The following is a 16,381-nucleotide window of genomic DNA, read 5'->3' on the forward strand; positions in this document are numbered from 1 at the left end:
ACACCTTTGAAAAGGCAGGTAGAGGGTAGAGGCAGGCCGCTATGTCCAGTTTCTAATACATTTTTTAAACTATCCATTTATGTAGCTGTAGTTAGTTCACTTGATGCTTTATTGGCTCAAACACTTACCGATTTCGCAAAGGTGAACAGTTTTGGATTAGACAACTTTTGTCGTCACCCTATCTTTAATAGAAGTTATACAGCAGACCAGACCTGTCGTACAGGGTTAGAGACAGCATTTTGATTTTTTTATGTTAAAAACTGTCCATTGATTCCCACTTCTGCTTTCTCTGTTAGCCAGTTTATAATTGGGAATGGCTTTTTATTTTCCACTTCATGACTTCTTACCTGTCCACAAAGGAGTGGTTGTTTATCTTCTGATTTGATAACTTGTCAGCTTAGGGGCTCAGGATCCTATTTTCCTAATGCTGTGTTTCTCAGATCATTTTCTAATTGTCATGAGAGTATCTAGATAGGATGATTGCCCTGAAATCTACAGTTTTAAAAATGTAAAAGGCAGCACAGGGGAGCAGGGTAATGCTGCCTCATCGTCCTGAGCAGTAACCCTTGGGAATGAAAGCTGACTCATTCACAGTCTAGTCAAGCTTAACAATTGCAGTTTGTCACAGTTTGCAGCTATTTTGTTTTCATTTGCCTTGGTATGTTGCCCAGGCGATGCGCTTGGTCCATTGCTGCTGGATGCAAGGATGTTCATGAGGACAGAAGGAAATGCAGCTGGCTGAGGAATGATATATTCTTGCTTTGGGGACAGGCTTCCCCCCCCCCCACCCCCGAGAGAAAAGATCCATTGCCTCATAGGACATTAATGTTTCATTGCGTTATCAAAGCCCCCTGATACCAGATGTGATCTAGACACGCAGCTTTTGGATCAGACCCTTTATTTCTCTTTCAAAGAATAGCTGTGTTGTACTTGGAATTAATGGGCATAAATACATTTCCAGTAAGAAACTGAAAATACAGAGACAACAGAGTTTAGAATACTTTTAAAATGAAATAAAGAATACTACTAATAAAATGTGGGATTTGGTATAGTTGTCTTCTAGGTTCATGTGTTCTGCAACAGAATTCATAATCAGAAACCACAAGGTTTTGCTGTTAAAAGGAAAAAAAAAAAGCCCTTGTATAAGTTGTAGTATGCGCATATGTTCCCTGCCAATGCGAACATTGCTGCTCATAAGCATTGCGAATTTTAGCACTTGTACATTTGGCAGCAGATTTTTGTTAGAAGGTACATATTGATCTGAGATCTTTGCCGTATGTAAGACCAACAAAAACAAAGCAGCGCCCAGCGTAAGTGGAACTTTTTTTCTGTGTTAGTTTTTGTCACTTAATCGATTTTTGTCTTCTATTAGCCTACTTTTTGGTGCAGTATTATTTGATAATACCTCATGATAGATGTTGTAGTTAGTCTGTAACACACAGAATACTTTGAGTAAAACTTTATTCACTTTAGGAAAAATATAGGGTATTCTTTTACCCATTTGCTTTAATTGGTTGCTTTCATCTTAAATTATATTCCTCATTTAAGCTCATAAATTTTTCAAGATCTAAAGCAATTTAACCAAATAAAAATAGAAACCTGCAAAAAGGACTACATTTGGACAACGACATAGTTATATTGAGCTGGATTCATGATGTTTAAAAGGATAATTGCAGTTGAAAGAACCATAGGCTGTAATAGACTACATCGCATCTTGTGCATTTGTCAATTCAATTCCTTTTAGGAATCCAAAAATATCTATAAAATGCAGCATAAGCCAAAGAATCTTAATGGGGTATGAATATCCTGGTTTACTTATAAATATTTAAGTCAGCACAGAATACCAAAAAATACAGATTGGCTATCTGAACTGTAATGCCAGTATAACAGGCAGGGAATTTGCTTTGCCTGATTAAACTATATAGCAGACAATATGTATTTTTATTATTATTATAAATTCTAATAGCAAAAATGGGCAGAATTCCTCAAGTGTGCTAGATGATTACAAACAACTGCCTAACTTGGCAGTGGCTTGTGCTGCTTCAAAAATATGCAACGACGAGAGACATTTAAGACCACGGGTAATTTTTCAGATTTTACTAACCCTTGTTGATACCATATGCGAATGACCTTTTGTGAAGTGAAAACCTTGTAGATTAAGAGCATCATGACTAGAAAACAGGTGAAGCACTGCAGGGGGAGGCAGGAGGGCTCAAGCAGATACAAATGTGGGGTTTTGTCAAATGTCATGACCCGTTTCTAAAGAGCTTCATCTCTATTTGTAATACAGTCAGATGTGAGGGTCAGAATTTAGGTAGGAGGCATAAGCCATTAGGACTGTCAATTTGCAGTAATTGTTACTTGGTTAATTTGGCTAAGCTTTTATCTTTCTAGGTGTTTATTTATTTTGTTTTTCCAGTAAAATTTTCTTTATAAACTCACCTATACTTCCAACACCTACATATGCTATGCATGCTCTTTTAACCTACAGAAGACTTTTCAAGAAGTCATGGCTGTGCAAAGCCTTCGTTATTATTTATCTTATCCTTAGTGGCTGGCTGGAGAAAGAAACATGGCTTGGCATCTTGGCTATTAGAGATCATATGTGTGTTGTTCAGTTCTCTGAATTGGTGGTCGTACAGTTTGATAACTCATAGTAACACTTGCTACATTTTGGTTATTAGTTGTGTGTGGAAGTGACTTAGGAATGGAAGGACTTCAAAAGTTCCTTATAAACTTTTCCTATAGCAGATGTGGACATCTGATACGCATTTCAAGGGAGCTCTAAGAGAGTAAATTCACAAAGATTTGAAGATTGTAAATAGCAAAGACGAAAGGGAAAAAAAACAAAACAAAACAAATCCAGACAGAGTGATTTAGTTGTAGACTTGCAAGAGAAATGAAGAAAAACAAGCAGTGAGAAACGGTCCTGTGCTGACAGACAAATGGTCTAGACAAGTAGAACTGTCGTTCTATTTATTTGTGTTTTTGACATCTTCCTAACTAGTGAGGAGGGGAGAGATGCCTTTACTAACCATCTGGAATCACAAACCCTTCCTTTTTTTCTGGTATTGGGCACTTTGCAGTACTTGGCTGCGCTTCTGGGTTTGAGCAAGAAAACACCTTAAATTCTTCTGTATCTTCTTATCACTAGAGATATGTATGATGTAATGAATGTACGGAGTAGCTCCCATACCTCATTAGTCCTGTGTGTGAATTATAAGCCCTGATTTATGCCAGGTTTTTTTTGGGTGTGTATTTCTTGTCAAGCTTGACTACATTGCACACTTCATAACTTGATATTTAAACTCATATCCTAATATTGTTAGCAGTACCTTTGCAAGGAAACTACCTTTTGCTGTACTTGGTGTGCATGTGTTTTGTTTGTGTGTGTTTTTAAATTTTTTTTAAATAAAAAAGTACAAATAGGGCTGTGAAAGTTAATGTAATGTTTTGCTTTTGTGTCTGAAACTTAGCTTGTGATGTATTTTATGAAGTTTGGAGTAATATTTATGCAAGTATGAGAACAAATATGTAAATGGCTGCCTAATTTTCTAAGCCTTCCCACTGGAAATGTTGCAGATGTTATTTGATATACAGATGTCTTGTATTTCTGAATTTGTTTAACTTTAGGAGAGAGATAATTTATATCTGTTGTTATCATTGAGGTGGAATATTAGAGTTTGGAGTTGTGAGTTTTTTAATGGGTTTTCTGTTCCCAATGGATTGTTTAATTTAATTGTACACTTAAAATTGTACAGAAAGATGCAGTGTCCAGAGGTGCCAATTTCCCTGATATACCTAGAGCTAACAAAGACTGCTTATAGAAAAATATTTTAGAACAGAGAACAGTATAAGATGGCCTGTATCCATAGGCAGGGAAAATAAGGTATGTCTATAAAGACAAATGGTACTGTAAGAGGAAAAAAAAAAAAAGGGAATTATTTGGTGATTGCATATCAAATAATTTTATTTTGAAGATTATATTCTTGCAAAGTGCTTGTCATGAATCTCAAATGTAAACTGGGACCTAGCTATTGGGAAGGCTTGTCTTCAGTTACGTGAAGTTTGTCAGGTATAATGGAATTTTGTCTTGTATTCTACTTTTTTATGAGGTGGTCTATAATGCCATTTATTAGGTTCTAGGAAAATTTAGATTTTTAAAGTCCTCTTTTAAAGCTAAATTTTATCTGTTTCCTATTTTAATACAGCTTGGCCAGGCTAAGCCTGCTGTGCCTATGGACAGATAGCAAAGGTGATGAATAGCCCTGAAGTTTAGTTTTGTTTGAACAGCTGCAGAATTTACTTTAATGCAGACTGAAATATCCGTGACTAGGGTTATATTTGTTTTCTCAAATAGGAAAGATGTCATTCTTCAGTGGAGTGAAACATCAAAGAAAACAGTAATTTGTAACCTTGTGTTAGACTTCTGTTAGAAGAGAACTGTGTAAAAAAAAAACGCTGGAAAAGTTTCCTCTGTACCAAAGGGAAGAAGCAAAGCTTTTCCATTTTCTTGTGCATAGTGTTAGATTCTGTTCTTCTAAATTTGTGACATGAGATTTTTCCCTGCCCCAGCTTGGAATAGTGTGAGCTCTTATAAGTTGTTATTATTTTCTAAATTACTTAGAAGAGAATGGGAAAAAAAAGAGAGGAAATAATATTGTTTTCTCTCAGAGAGTTTGAGGCTGCATGTGAGTTGGCTTTTTGAGATGGATGTGCTGTGTTGTACCAGAGGCACTGACCCCACAGACGCCCAGGTTGGTACCCGTTTGCAGTGCCGCTCACCTGGGAGCATCTCAGCCTTCCCTTCCCTGGAAACCAAGATATAGGAATGGGAGCCAGTGTTCCCACACTCACAGTTTTCTTCTAAAATGCCTGTTCTCAGGCATGGAATAATTAGTTTTTGCTGAAGAATGCTAATCATTCAATCTTTTGATGTTCTGAGTTTCACTGCTTCTTATTTTGCTGTTTTGTTTTTGATACCTGAAAATTGTGTCAAAGGAGGATGTTTGTCTGCAGTTCTAAATCTGCTCTTTTACCCTTGGGATTTTGTTTCCATGACAAGAAAGTTTCATGCCCTCTCAGAAAGTGGTGATTTATATATAGATATAGATAAAAGAATTTGTATTAAAACACATTCAAAAATTACGCAACCTGTATTGCATAATGTTGCAATTGTGTTAGGTTAGAGATTCATAATCTTTTACCTGCATGCCTTGTTTAATTTTTATCTTTTTGTTTATTTTACAGGATGCTGTACTTTTGATGAACCTCTTAGTTCCTGTGGCTACAGTCAGTCAGATGATGATGATCTTAATTGGGATCAAGTGAATGCACCACTAAAGCCCTCCTCAGGTCAAGGAATGCCATCTGGTTGGTCTCTTATTTTGCTTTTTTTTCTCTTTGCCATTAACTTATGTGTTTCTTCAGCATTTCTTAACAGCGCTATTGTTACAACGCTACTTCATCTAAATCTGTTTATTACCATACTTCCAAGTGATTTTTGTGAGGGTTTGCTTTTGTGCTGTGGGAAACATAAAGGTTAGAAAGTAGAAACAGAAACTTGGTGTCGCCAGGGAAGGCAGAAAGAAAAAGGAATGGTGGTGTGAAAATGAACCTGAAATAGTACTAAAAACAGGCAGACAGGACTACATATGAAGTCTCAAAGGAAGATGCAATAGTAAGAGTTAAAACAAAGATGGCCTCAGGCATTTTCATTGAAAGAGGTATTAATCAAATTCTGTTCTGAAAAGAAATGAAGAGTTAAAAAGAGGTGAGAGAAAAAAGGAGAGGTATCCCAAAACAAAGGGCCTAAATGATATTATATTTAATGTACTTTGTGCACTGCATGCAGCTGGACGTAATTCCATAGCAACAACCCTTGCATTCTGTTAAATTATAAACTTTCTCTGGTAATGCAGTGATTCCTTCAGCCACACAAATACTCACTAGCCTAAAATTTATCAATTATTCTTTTTTGGTGTTTTTATCTAGGCATGTTAAGGGTTCCCTCAGTCTACTGATCTCCATCTCCTAGGGAATGATTTCCTGCAGCCCTAGCTCTAAAAGACAGAGATCCTGGTGACTATTGACACCTAAAAGTTGCCAAAACAAAAATCTAACTTTGCAAAATCACTTGTAAAATCATCACAGGATGACTTCTGCATTAGGCTCATAATTTAGTATAACTGTCCAAAATGCTTAAAAACATTGCAGATGGATGTGCAGGTGTTTCACATCCATTTCAATGTAGTTTTTTAAAGCACCCGTGCTGTACTTTTGCATTTGTGTAAAATCCCTTTGATAGTTGTTCTTCCCAACTTCAAGATGAATGTTCAGTTTGCCTGAGTCCCAGCACTTGGATCGTCTCGTGCTGGATTGAGTTCATCATCCCAGATAAAGGAGGTTCTTGCTGATTCCTTTTCAAGCTGGCTCTTATCCAGTGGCCTTGGCACACACTGCTAAAAATTTTCTGGACCGTTTCATTAATACTTAATACTGTTTCTCAAGTTGGAGCTAAGACACATAGTTTATCAGTCATCTTGGCAAGCTATACATTCTTTTTCTCAATCATGCCACTGGAAATTATCTTTCTATTCCAAATTTCATTCATTACTCTCCCCACTTGGATTTTGTGGAAGCAATTGTCAGTATATGTTGTTCATTCTTCTTGGTGGATCGAAAAAGTTCAAATCTATGTTATTTTCTGTGATGACCATAGATTTGAAGATTTATTTGGTTTGTTTTTGTTTTCCCAGAGCCAAGGGTCCAGACAAAGTATGGATTGGTATTTTTATGGAGGGAAAATGATATCTGTGTAATTTTATTTATCAGATGTCATACGACTTGTTTCTTATTTGTCTTCCTGCCCTTCTATCAGAAGACTAAAATAATGTTCTGATGATCAAGTAAAAATATATTAGATTTTGAAATAAATTATATTTGGGAGTTTTGTTTCTGCCCTTAAAGGAAGTGAAATATGCTTTGGGAGTCTTGGGTCAGAAGATGAATTAGTTAGTCTGAGGAGGGTTGTGGATATTGGTGCCCTAAAAGGTCAAAAACCCCTTTGAGAGGGAGAGGAATGCTCATATTTTTGCAAACGAGAAGCAGTGTGTCTAAGGGTGTGATTCAGTCAAGTGGTATCTAATTTTTCCTCGTAATTTCATCTAGACGTTTTTTTCCTGTTCTTGTTTAAATCATCATCTTAATGATTTTAATTAGTTTTCAGTCACCCTTAGCCAGAGAGTTATGTGATACTCTTAAGAAATGATTTCAAGTAGTTTATCTGCAGTTTCTGAGCTGCATATTTTAGAAAAAATAACTTCAGATGATAATGAATAGAACATCTCAGATTAATGGTTTGTGGGGAATTCTTGGCTTGAAAGCAAAATGCTTTATACAACAATGTTGTAATACTTGACTGAAACAAGAACTCTCAGTTCAGTAGTCCCTTGTCAGTAGAAAAAATTAATGCACATAACATTCCTAATTTCAGGCAATATGCTCCAGTGAGTGAATTGATGTCAATATATAATATTTTGCATAATTTGGTGCCAGTCAGGGGGAAGCACACTAGTTATGGCATTTGATTTATTTTAATCCACATGAGACTGGTGAGAGCATAACTGCACTTCAGATAAGTAAGTGTATTGGCTTGGTATGTTATTTCAGTGGGACAAAAGACATGTCATATAAAATTAATGCATGTGTGTACACCTTAATGTACACGCTATATATTTACATGTTAGTGAACAGTAATAGTTCTTTGTGAGATCTAGTTTTACATGCAAATTGGTAACTTGCATGAAAGATGATAATAAAAAGTTTCTAAAAGTGTTTCTTACAGTGGGCTTAAATCCTTGTTGGATTTTTATTGTTGTAAAAAAATATGAAGTTATTGCTACTAAAGTAACTAGGGTGATGGTGTGCTATTTTTCTTTCTACATATAAGCATTACCTTTGAAGAGTCCATAGTAATCTGAAATTGAACTAAACAGACCCAAGAAGCAATGACATGTATACATTTTTGTATACATTTGTATGGATTAAATGAGAGTGGTTAATCCACTGCTTTTCTGTTTCAAGTGTCCTGTGAGTCAAATTGAGTAAGTGATGTAGGCAGAGTGGCTCTTCCCTCTTCTCAGCCTCTGTCTTTCTGCTTGTCTTTCCGTTCCGTTCCAAGAATGTATGTTTATAATAGTGTTCAAAACTATAATTACAGAAACAGTCATTATTAATGCCATCTTGCATTGTACTAGAGAACAGATACAGCAGTTTGATATTAATGTGTTTATATAATACACATTTATGATGATAGCTAACTATAAACCCTTTAGCTGTAGTCCAATAAGGATGTCTTTGGAAAAGCATGCCCAAACAGTAGATATACCCTATTGGCAAGGTGCTGGGAATGGCGCCTGCCAGGGGTGGCTCCTCTGAGAAGAGACCAGGGGCTGCCCCATGTTGGATGTATCCAGTCCCAGCCAGCTCCAGTGGACCCACCACAGGGTACAGCTGAGCCCCTTAGTGATGCTGGTGGAATCTCTGGGATAACATGTTTGAGAGAGGGTAAAAACCACTAGGCAACAGCTGTGAGAGGAAGGAGTGAGAAAAATGTAGAGAAAAAGACCTGCAGACACCAAGGTCAGAAAAGGAGGAGGGGCAGGAGGTGCTCCAGACACTGGAACAGAGATTCCCCTACAGCACTTGGAAACAACCATGGTTGTCCCCCTGCAACCCATCGAGGTTCACACTGGAGAAGATCTCTACCTGCAGCCCGTGGAGGACCCCAGGCCACAGCAGATGGACATGCCCTGAAGGAAGCTGCAGCTAATGGAGAGCCCATGTTGGAGTTGGTTCTTGGCAGGACCTGTGGACCCATGGAGAGGAACCTACACAGGAGCAGGTTGTCTGTCAGGACCTGCAGGGTACTGGCACAGGAACACTACATTCCTCAAGGGTTGTATCCTGTGGAAAGGACTTGTACAGGAGCAGTTCCCAAAGAAGCCATGTGGGAGAGACCCATGTTGGAGCAGTTTGTGATGGATCATCTCCCATGGGAGGGACCACACACTGGAGCAGGGGAAAAGTATGGGGAAAGAGCAGCAGAGATTAAGTGTTATGGGCTGACCACAGCCCCTATTCCCCATCCCCCTGTGCCGCTTGCGGTGTAGAGTGTGGAAGAGTTGGGAATGAAGGAGTGACGTTGAACCTGGGAAGAAGAGGTGGGCTGAGGGGACATTGTGTTTAGTTTTGTCTTTGTTCCTCATTAGAATAATCTGGTTTTAGCTGGCAATAAATCAAATTAATTTTATCCGAGTAGAGTCTGGTTTGCCCATGACAGTAATTGGTGAGTGATGTCCCTGTCTTTGTCTTGACCCTGGAGATATTTTGTCTCATTTCCTTCCTCTGTCTTGTGGAGAAGGGGGACTGAGCGAGCAGCTGTGTGGGTGTCTGGCAGCCAGCCAAGGTCAACCCAATAGTTAAGACATTCCCAATCCAATTAATCACTTGGATGAGATATTTTTTATGGCATTTTTGATCAGCGTGGACAGTAGCACTATTCTGATCTTGCCTATGTCACGTTGACAGCATCTTCAGTTTCGGCTTTCTTTTAGAAAACAGCACGTTTAGAACACAATAATTTATGCCAAATTCTTGCAGACTTAGGCCCCACAGGGATCTACAGACTACTGCTTTGCATTTGGAGTGTAGCTGCAAAGATATTTTTCCAAACTAACAACCCTGACTTCTTTTTTTTTTTTTTAATTTAAGTATGCATCAAATATGAGCTACTTATTGTGATTCTTTGTCTGTTGCCTCCTTAGGTGTCTCATATTAGCTTAAGTGTTGTTATACCGGTTTTACTTTCTGCTACACCTGATAGCAGTCTTCATCATCTAGTTGGTAAATTTTCAAAGAGAAATCTTTATGCATTCCTTCATGTTACCTCACTCCATTGGAAGGTGTTCCCTCTAAACATGTGTGCCCATCTCATTGTTTCTAAACCTTTCTTTTGTCATTGTGTCTATTTAAAAAAAAAATATGCTGTGTCTAAATCCCTTTGCACTGTTCTGATAAGTACTGTTTGCTTACTTCATTTGTTTGTTCCATTTTTTTTTAAATTTTGTGTTTACCCAGCAGTTCTTGTTTAGTCCTCCAAGGTCCCCTGATAATGTGAATAAACATAAACAGTCTTCTGGTGCTTTTCTTCCTGCATTTTTGCTTGATCTCCCAGATATTGATTTATTTTTCTGTCTCATGCCTGCTCTACTCTTACTCTGTAGTCCCATTTATGCTCATGTCCAATCTGACTCATGGTGGCCTGTCTGCGTTTTGGCACTGTGGTGTTCCCACAGAGTAATCTGGTACTTTATGTTAAAACTCAAAACTTTTGCTTATTCTGCGAAGTGTCTATAGGAAGGAATGCGGGCTGAGTGTGTGAGACAGCAGTAGCAAAGCCACGTCTCTGACACCGGGGTGTGTTTCCTAGAAGGGAAGAACAGAAGAACTGAGAGCAACAGAGGGGCTGGTTGGATTAAAGGCAGGGGGGGTGGGTTACAAGCTGAAGGATTAATATGTATAGAAATACATGTATGGACACATAAACGTGTGTATGGATTCCAGTTTACTGATGGAGAACGGACATACAGACAACAGTGAAGAGAATGCAGGGTCAGAGCTCTGAAGCAGTGAGGTAGGTAAGATCAAGGGGCAGTCTGAGGAATGAGTAGAGTAAGATTTGAGAAAACTCAGGTGAGTAAAAGAAAAAAACCCAACCAACCAAAACACAGAGAGATATGCAGACTTCCAGAAAAAGAATTTCTGAGATACTTGAGTGCATTTTGTTAGTTTCTGTACTGCTACAGTAAGTCTTGTCACTGGCAGTGATGCAATTAGAATTTTACAGATTACTGGAAGAAATGTAAACATTGTCAAGAGTCCCTTGTATTTGTCATTTGCTGGATATCATTTCTGTTCATGTCCATGTATTTTGCTACAAAACACTGTGTTCAGTTTTGTAACATCTTTTCTACAGTGTTTCACAGGTCCAGTTGATTTCTAAAAGACAGTAGCATCATTTTTCTTCTGTGTAGCGATTGGTTTGATATCACTGAAGGGATGTCTCCGCATTTGCAATGAGTCAGTAGCATCAGCCTTTATTTCATTTTAGAATAGTACAAAATGAATTATATATCAAATCTTCATAAGCGGCTATTCAGTGCGTTGAAAGGATATATTCAGCAATGAAGACTTCTTTGTTTAATATAGTGCTGGTCAAAAGCTGGGATGAGGAATTCTGTTTGTCCTATTGGAGGTGATAATATATGATTTTCATGGCTATATGTAATTTTTTGAATGGCCTGTTGTGGTTATTTGTATCCTGAATACCTAGTGTTGCTTAATGTTTAGCAATGTCTATGCAGCGTCTGCAGAAAATGCATATAATGCTTATATTAAATTATTGTTTAAAATGACCTTTTGACACCTCATTAGCAGACATGCATAGCTAGGCAGATGTTCCATAAACCAAGACACTGACTTAAAGGAGTATTTAATATTATAGAATGTGAAGTAGTTCTGTTAAAAATGTACATTGCTGTTTAATTGTGTGTAGAAGAGTTGTGATCTCTTTTAAAAAGACAGATAAAGTGATCAGTTGGCAAGTCTATATTAAAGCCAACTGCAATGTCTTACATATAAGGTTATAGTAGTTTGACTTTCCGTTGTGATTTGTATTTGATCATGAAGTATACTTTAGCACTGCATTATGTTCGTGTTCTGTGTTATCAGGGATGATTTTCTTCTGTTTACATTTATATAGAAGAGAATATGTTTCTTATTCAATGCTATTTTCAATGAATTTTCTAGACTTGGAGTGTTTAGCATTTTATTGCACATCCAGGTAATAGGTGCAGGCATTAAGGATGTGCCTCTTTTGCAAGCAGCTCCAGCTTGTTTTGACGCATCCAAGCCAGTTTCCAATTAACTGCTTAAGCTAATAGCAGTTGTTGCTAACATGAAGCAACACGGAGGTCACTGTGAGCAAACCGCCTGAGCACGGACCCAGCTCGCCTTGTGCTGCTGTGGCTACAGCGCAAGCACTAAAGGGGTCATAGCTGCTTTAGCAATGTACCTCAAGACTTTGTGAGTAATTGCATCAGCATTACTTATTGTGATAACGTACAGGAATCTTAGTCATTTTTGTATCTTCTGACCGACTTACAGGTTACAGCACCTGGCACAAATACTGGATTTATTAGAAATCCTGAGTATCCAGTATTCTCACAAAGCAGAAGATTAATCAGCAGCAGAATCTCTGTTTCTGAATTGCTGATGGACAATGTTCCTAGCTTGCTTAATAGGCAACTAGACAAGGTATTTGTATGTATTTTGCCAACACGTCTAAGAGCTTTCAATCAAAATGGCGGAGTTAATATGCTAATGATTTATTTAATACTTTGTTGTAGATGTTCTCTACACATAATTTTTATTTTACGTTTTTTCTTTTGCAGAACAAGGTATTTTTAATATAATCAGCGTGGTTCATGAGGTAATGTGCAATGTAGAAGACTTTCAAAATTTTCATTTGAAGCAACAGTCTGTCTTTTTAGTATTTGTAGCTTACCAGGAGGAGAACAGTTGTCTTGTTTTCTTATATATTCTAGCAGCCCTCTGATGTTTGAGTGCAGAATTGCAGAATAAGCTGCAACTTGTGGAAGCGATTGGGAGGCGCTATGTTAGAATCCACCAATAGTTGACAGAGATTTGTTAAAGATGTTTCACTGGAAAATGATGATATGCTAAATTATGACTTTTTTGATGTTTGAGGATCTCTCCTCTTCCATAGAAGTCTGGCAGAGGCTGTGTGAAAGATCTGGGAATTCACTTCTCATTAAAGCAGAGTGTTCTCAGAGCAACCTGGAAGATGGAGTTGACCGCTGAGGGTATTTCTGTGCATTGTAACACCACGTAGTGCCACACAGTGCTGAGCAAGCCCTCTAGCCTAACTCATTTACCTTGCTGTGATTACACCTTTCCTGCTGCGGTTATATATAGCATCTACCATAATATATGCTGAGAAGCAGCTAACATAATAAGCTAGACACTGGAGCTGAGTTTGAAATGGATTTCTTGACAACAAAAATGCTCAGGATTGCAAAGTTTTGCTGTTACACGTTGGAAACTGAGTCTCCTTCCCATAGTGCCATATGCTCTCCTGCTGGTTAAGTGCATCAGAGTCTTGTTTCAGATTTCCTTGCTAAATTAGAAATACACTGAGTAACTGGGCCTTTGTTGATGTGTTTGTTTTCCCTCCCTGGAGTGTTCCTAAGGAGTTCCTTGAGATGAGGTAAGAGAATCCCAACAGGAGAGAGGGAAGGTGAGGTAGGAGAATCCCGGCAGGAAGGATGGAAAGTGCTTCATGTTGTAAAGCCAGTAAATAATGATTAAAGTATTTTACCGGGGACTCAGAACAGCTACCTTTGCATTACCTTATGTTGAACAGGCATTTTTCAACTGGAATATTGGTCTGGAAAAGAAAAATTCAGTTATTTCTGGTGGAGGCGCTTGGTTGACAAAAAAAAACACACAGGAGTTTTCTTTCCTGGAGATAAGCCTGAGTCATGTAAATGTACCTCAGGAAGCTTTAATCTGGGTAGTTTGGAACCCCATAGTGATATAAATTAAATGAGCACGTGTTTGAACATAGGGTTCCCTAGGTACTCAGGCAGTGCTGAAGACCGGGTTACTGTACATTCCCTGCCATGGGTACCTTACTGAAACCAATGCAGTCCCTACTTTAGTTTCAGCAAACTTGTAATAAGTAGCTATACAACTTTTGTGCTCATTTGCCTGACTATTTTCTTCCATTGGAGAATGAAAATACTTAGCCAGTTTGAGAAAAGCTGTGACCAGTAAAAAGGCTGTGAGGGCTGTAAATAAGCAGTGAGTCTGAAGATGCTTCTCTAGGAGCTGCACTCATTGCAAGATCAGGAGGAAGGGAAATAATCAGAGTATTCCTAAACAAACTTTTTCTTGTTTAGTAATTAATTTACTGGGAAAAAAGCCTCTTAATTTCATCCAGTCTTTAGGGCTTTTCTTTCAGTCTTGTGCTTATCCCATTAGATTTCTTCTCATCCATGCTGCCCTTTCGAAACTAATAAAGAGCGGATCAAAACCCTTCCTTGCATCCACAGGCTTTAAAGTGTGTAACTTGACTGCCTCCATTTCAGGGCTTAAGTCAGTTATTTCCTGAGTTAGAACTTTGTCTTTTAAGACAGATCTTCCATATGACAAGATCACAGTCATAGTCACAGTTAAAATGCCAGGGAGCTGGAGGTGGACTCCATCACTCCTCTTTAGGAGTGCAAGTGTTATGATTCTTCAGGGAGTCATTTTCTTGGCATATTATTTTAAGGCTTTTTGCTGAAATTAAAGAGGGAGTTCTTGTCTCGATTAGATTTATGAGAGATTTTTTTCATCCCTTCTTACAGCACTTAATTTGTTGGCAGGCATTGATGACTGATAGTATGTTGTTAGCAGCTCGATCTGTGCTATATTGAGAATGGCCAAAAAGTCATTGATTTGAATGATTTGAGGCAGAGGTCATTAAATGCTGCATCAGAAAGCTATTTGGCAAACCTGTCATTCACAGAGTACGTGCTCTTTGGGTTGAATTTGAAATTACTCTGAAGTACAAGACAGTGACAAAAAAAGCTTCTTCCTCATTAGTATCAAAACACAGGCCCATATTCAGACCAAACCAATATTTGGATAAAAGTTTAAGGACAATGTATTTTAGAATTTCCCTTTGTCTTCCTTCTTTTACCAGAGAATTATGTGATTTAAATTACTTCATTAACCTTAATCAAGCCTCACAGGAAATACTCTATGTAATATTTTAAAATCCTATACACAGTGGAATTGTACTGGAAAATGTCTAAAATTTTGCAGAAAGTGAAGATTCTTCGCTTAGTGTGTGGGCATAAACAGCATTTTTTCAGTAAAAGGAATGGGTTCAGCCAAAAATAGCACATATAGGAGACTACGTATAGTCACCTAGAACTTCTTGCAATGTGGCTTCTAGTATCTCCAGTTGTCTACACTTTTTGGACTTCTGCTCCCAAGTTAAGGACAGTTATGTGGCAATATGTCAGGTAGCAAATGTGGCTGCAGAGCCAGGTTATTACACAAGCAAAATGGATTGTGTTTTGTATTGTATTTAAGTCCCTTTGTATCTGAAGCGATCAGATTTCCCAACATATCAGACTCAGTCTTAATTCCCTTGTATATGTTTGCAGAACTCAGAGTCAGAGAAGAAGCAATTAAAAGGTTTTCATTAATTCCGTGAGCTGAATTAAAGAGCTCAGTACTTTTGTTCTCAGTGTTAAAGCAATATAGTTATTTCCCTCACCAGCTGAAATAATGCATTCTTCATCTAGAAGTCACAACATTTCTAATCAGCTGCATTTCAGTAGCACAAAGGAAAAAAATACTCTGTGGACCTCATTGAAAATTTAATGATGTACACAGCCATTTAATTATGAGAAAACAGGTGCAGGTAATTATCCAAGTCATAATGTTGCAGCAGCTAATAACATCAAATATTTGTGATAATTGCATGCAAGCAATTGATCACAGTTCTGTGTTACGTGATATAGATTTGAAAAACACTTTTCAATATATGCATATTCATCTTACAACATGGAAGCTACAGATGCACTTTTCTCACCAGTAACTTCATATACTATGATTTTACATTAAGTTCTAATACAGATTCATAGCATAATTTGGGTTGGAAGGGACCTTCAAAGGTCATGTAATCCAACCCCCCTGCCATGAGCAGGGTCATCTTCAACTAGATCAGGTTGCTCAGAGCCCCGTCCAGCCTGGCCTATAATGTCTCCAGGGATGGGCATCTACCACCTCTCCGGGCAACCTGGGCCAGTGTTTCACCACCCTCATTGTAAAAAATTTCTTTCTCATGTCTAGGATTGTATCGTTACTTAAAATGTTACTATTTCATTTTTCCCCTTATCTTTGAGGGAGGAATGTCCTTCTGCCAAATTTGAGTTCCTGATTTCCCCATACTCGTAGTCTTTACCTCTCTGAGGTGTCACAGTCAACTCTTGTGTAGTTCTGGCTTCTGCTGGAGCATGACTGGCCAGAATATACTTCACAGTTCATTGGTTCCTGTTGTGGCGTTCAGCTCTTCCCAACACCCCAAACACTTTAAGGTCAGAAAAAGGTGAGAGTGAAACCTAGATGCAAAAAGGCACGTAGAAACCCAAAATAGGAAAAGATTGAATTAAGATGCACAAGTTCAAACCAATGATGGTTGAAGCTCCTCAACAAAATTATAGAGTGGAACATTGTCACC

The 16,381-nt window shown here is 38.1% G+C and overlaps 1 protein-coding gene across 1 annotated transcript in view; it reads left to right on the forward strand.

The window, feature by feature from the left end:
- Window positions 1-16,381, forward strand: part of PTPRM (protein tyrosine phosphatase receptor type M) — a gene marked incomplete at both ends in the record, with an annotated part of 469,357 nt that overhangs the window by 104,994 nt on the left and 347,982 nt on the right. Inside the window, one exon of the mRNA XM_080338550.1 lies at window positions 5,251-5,373. Within this exon, the coding sequence (XP_080194676.1) occupies window positions 5,251-5,373 (123 nt within the window). The remainder of the gene's footprint in view (window positions 1-5,250; window positions 5,374-16,381) is intronic.

The sequence above is a fragment of the Nesoenas mayeri genome, assembly GCF_963082525.1.
Source record: "Nesoenas mayeri genome assembly, chromosome: 2".
NCBI lineage: Eukaryota > Metazoa > Chordata > Aves > Columbiformes > Columbidae > Nesoenas > Nesoenas mayeri.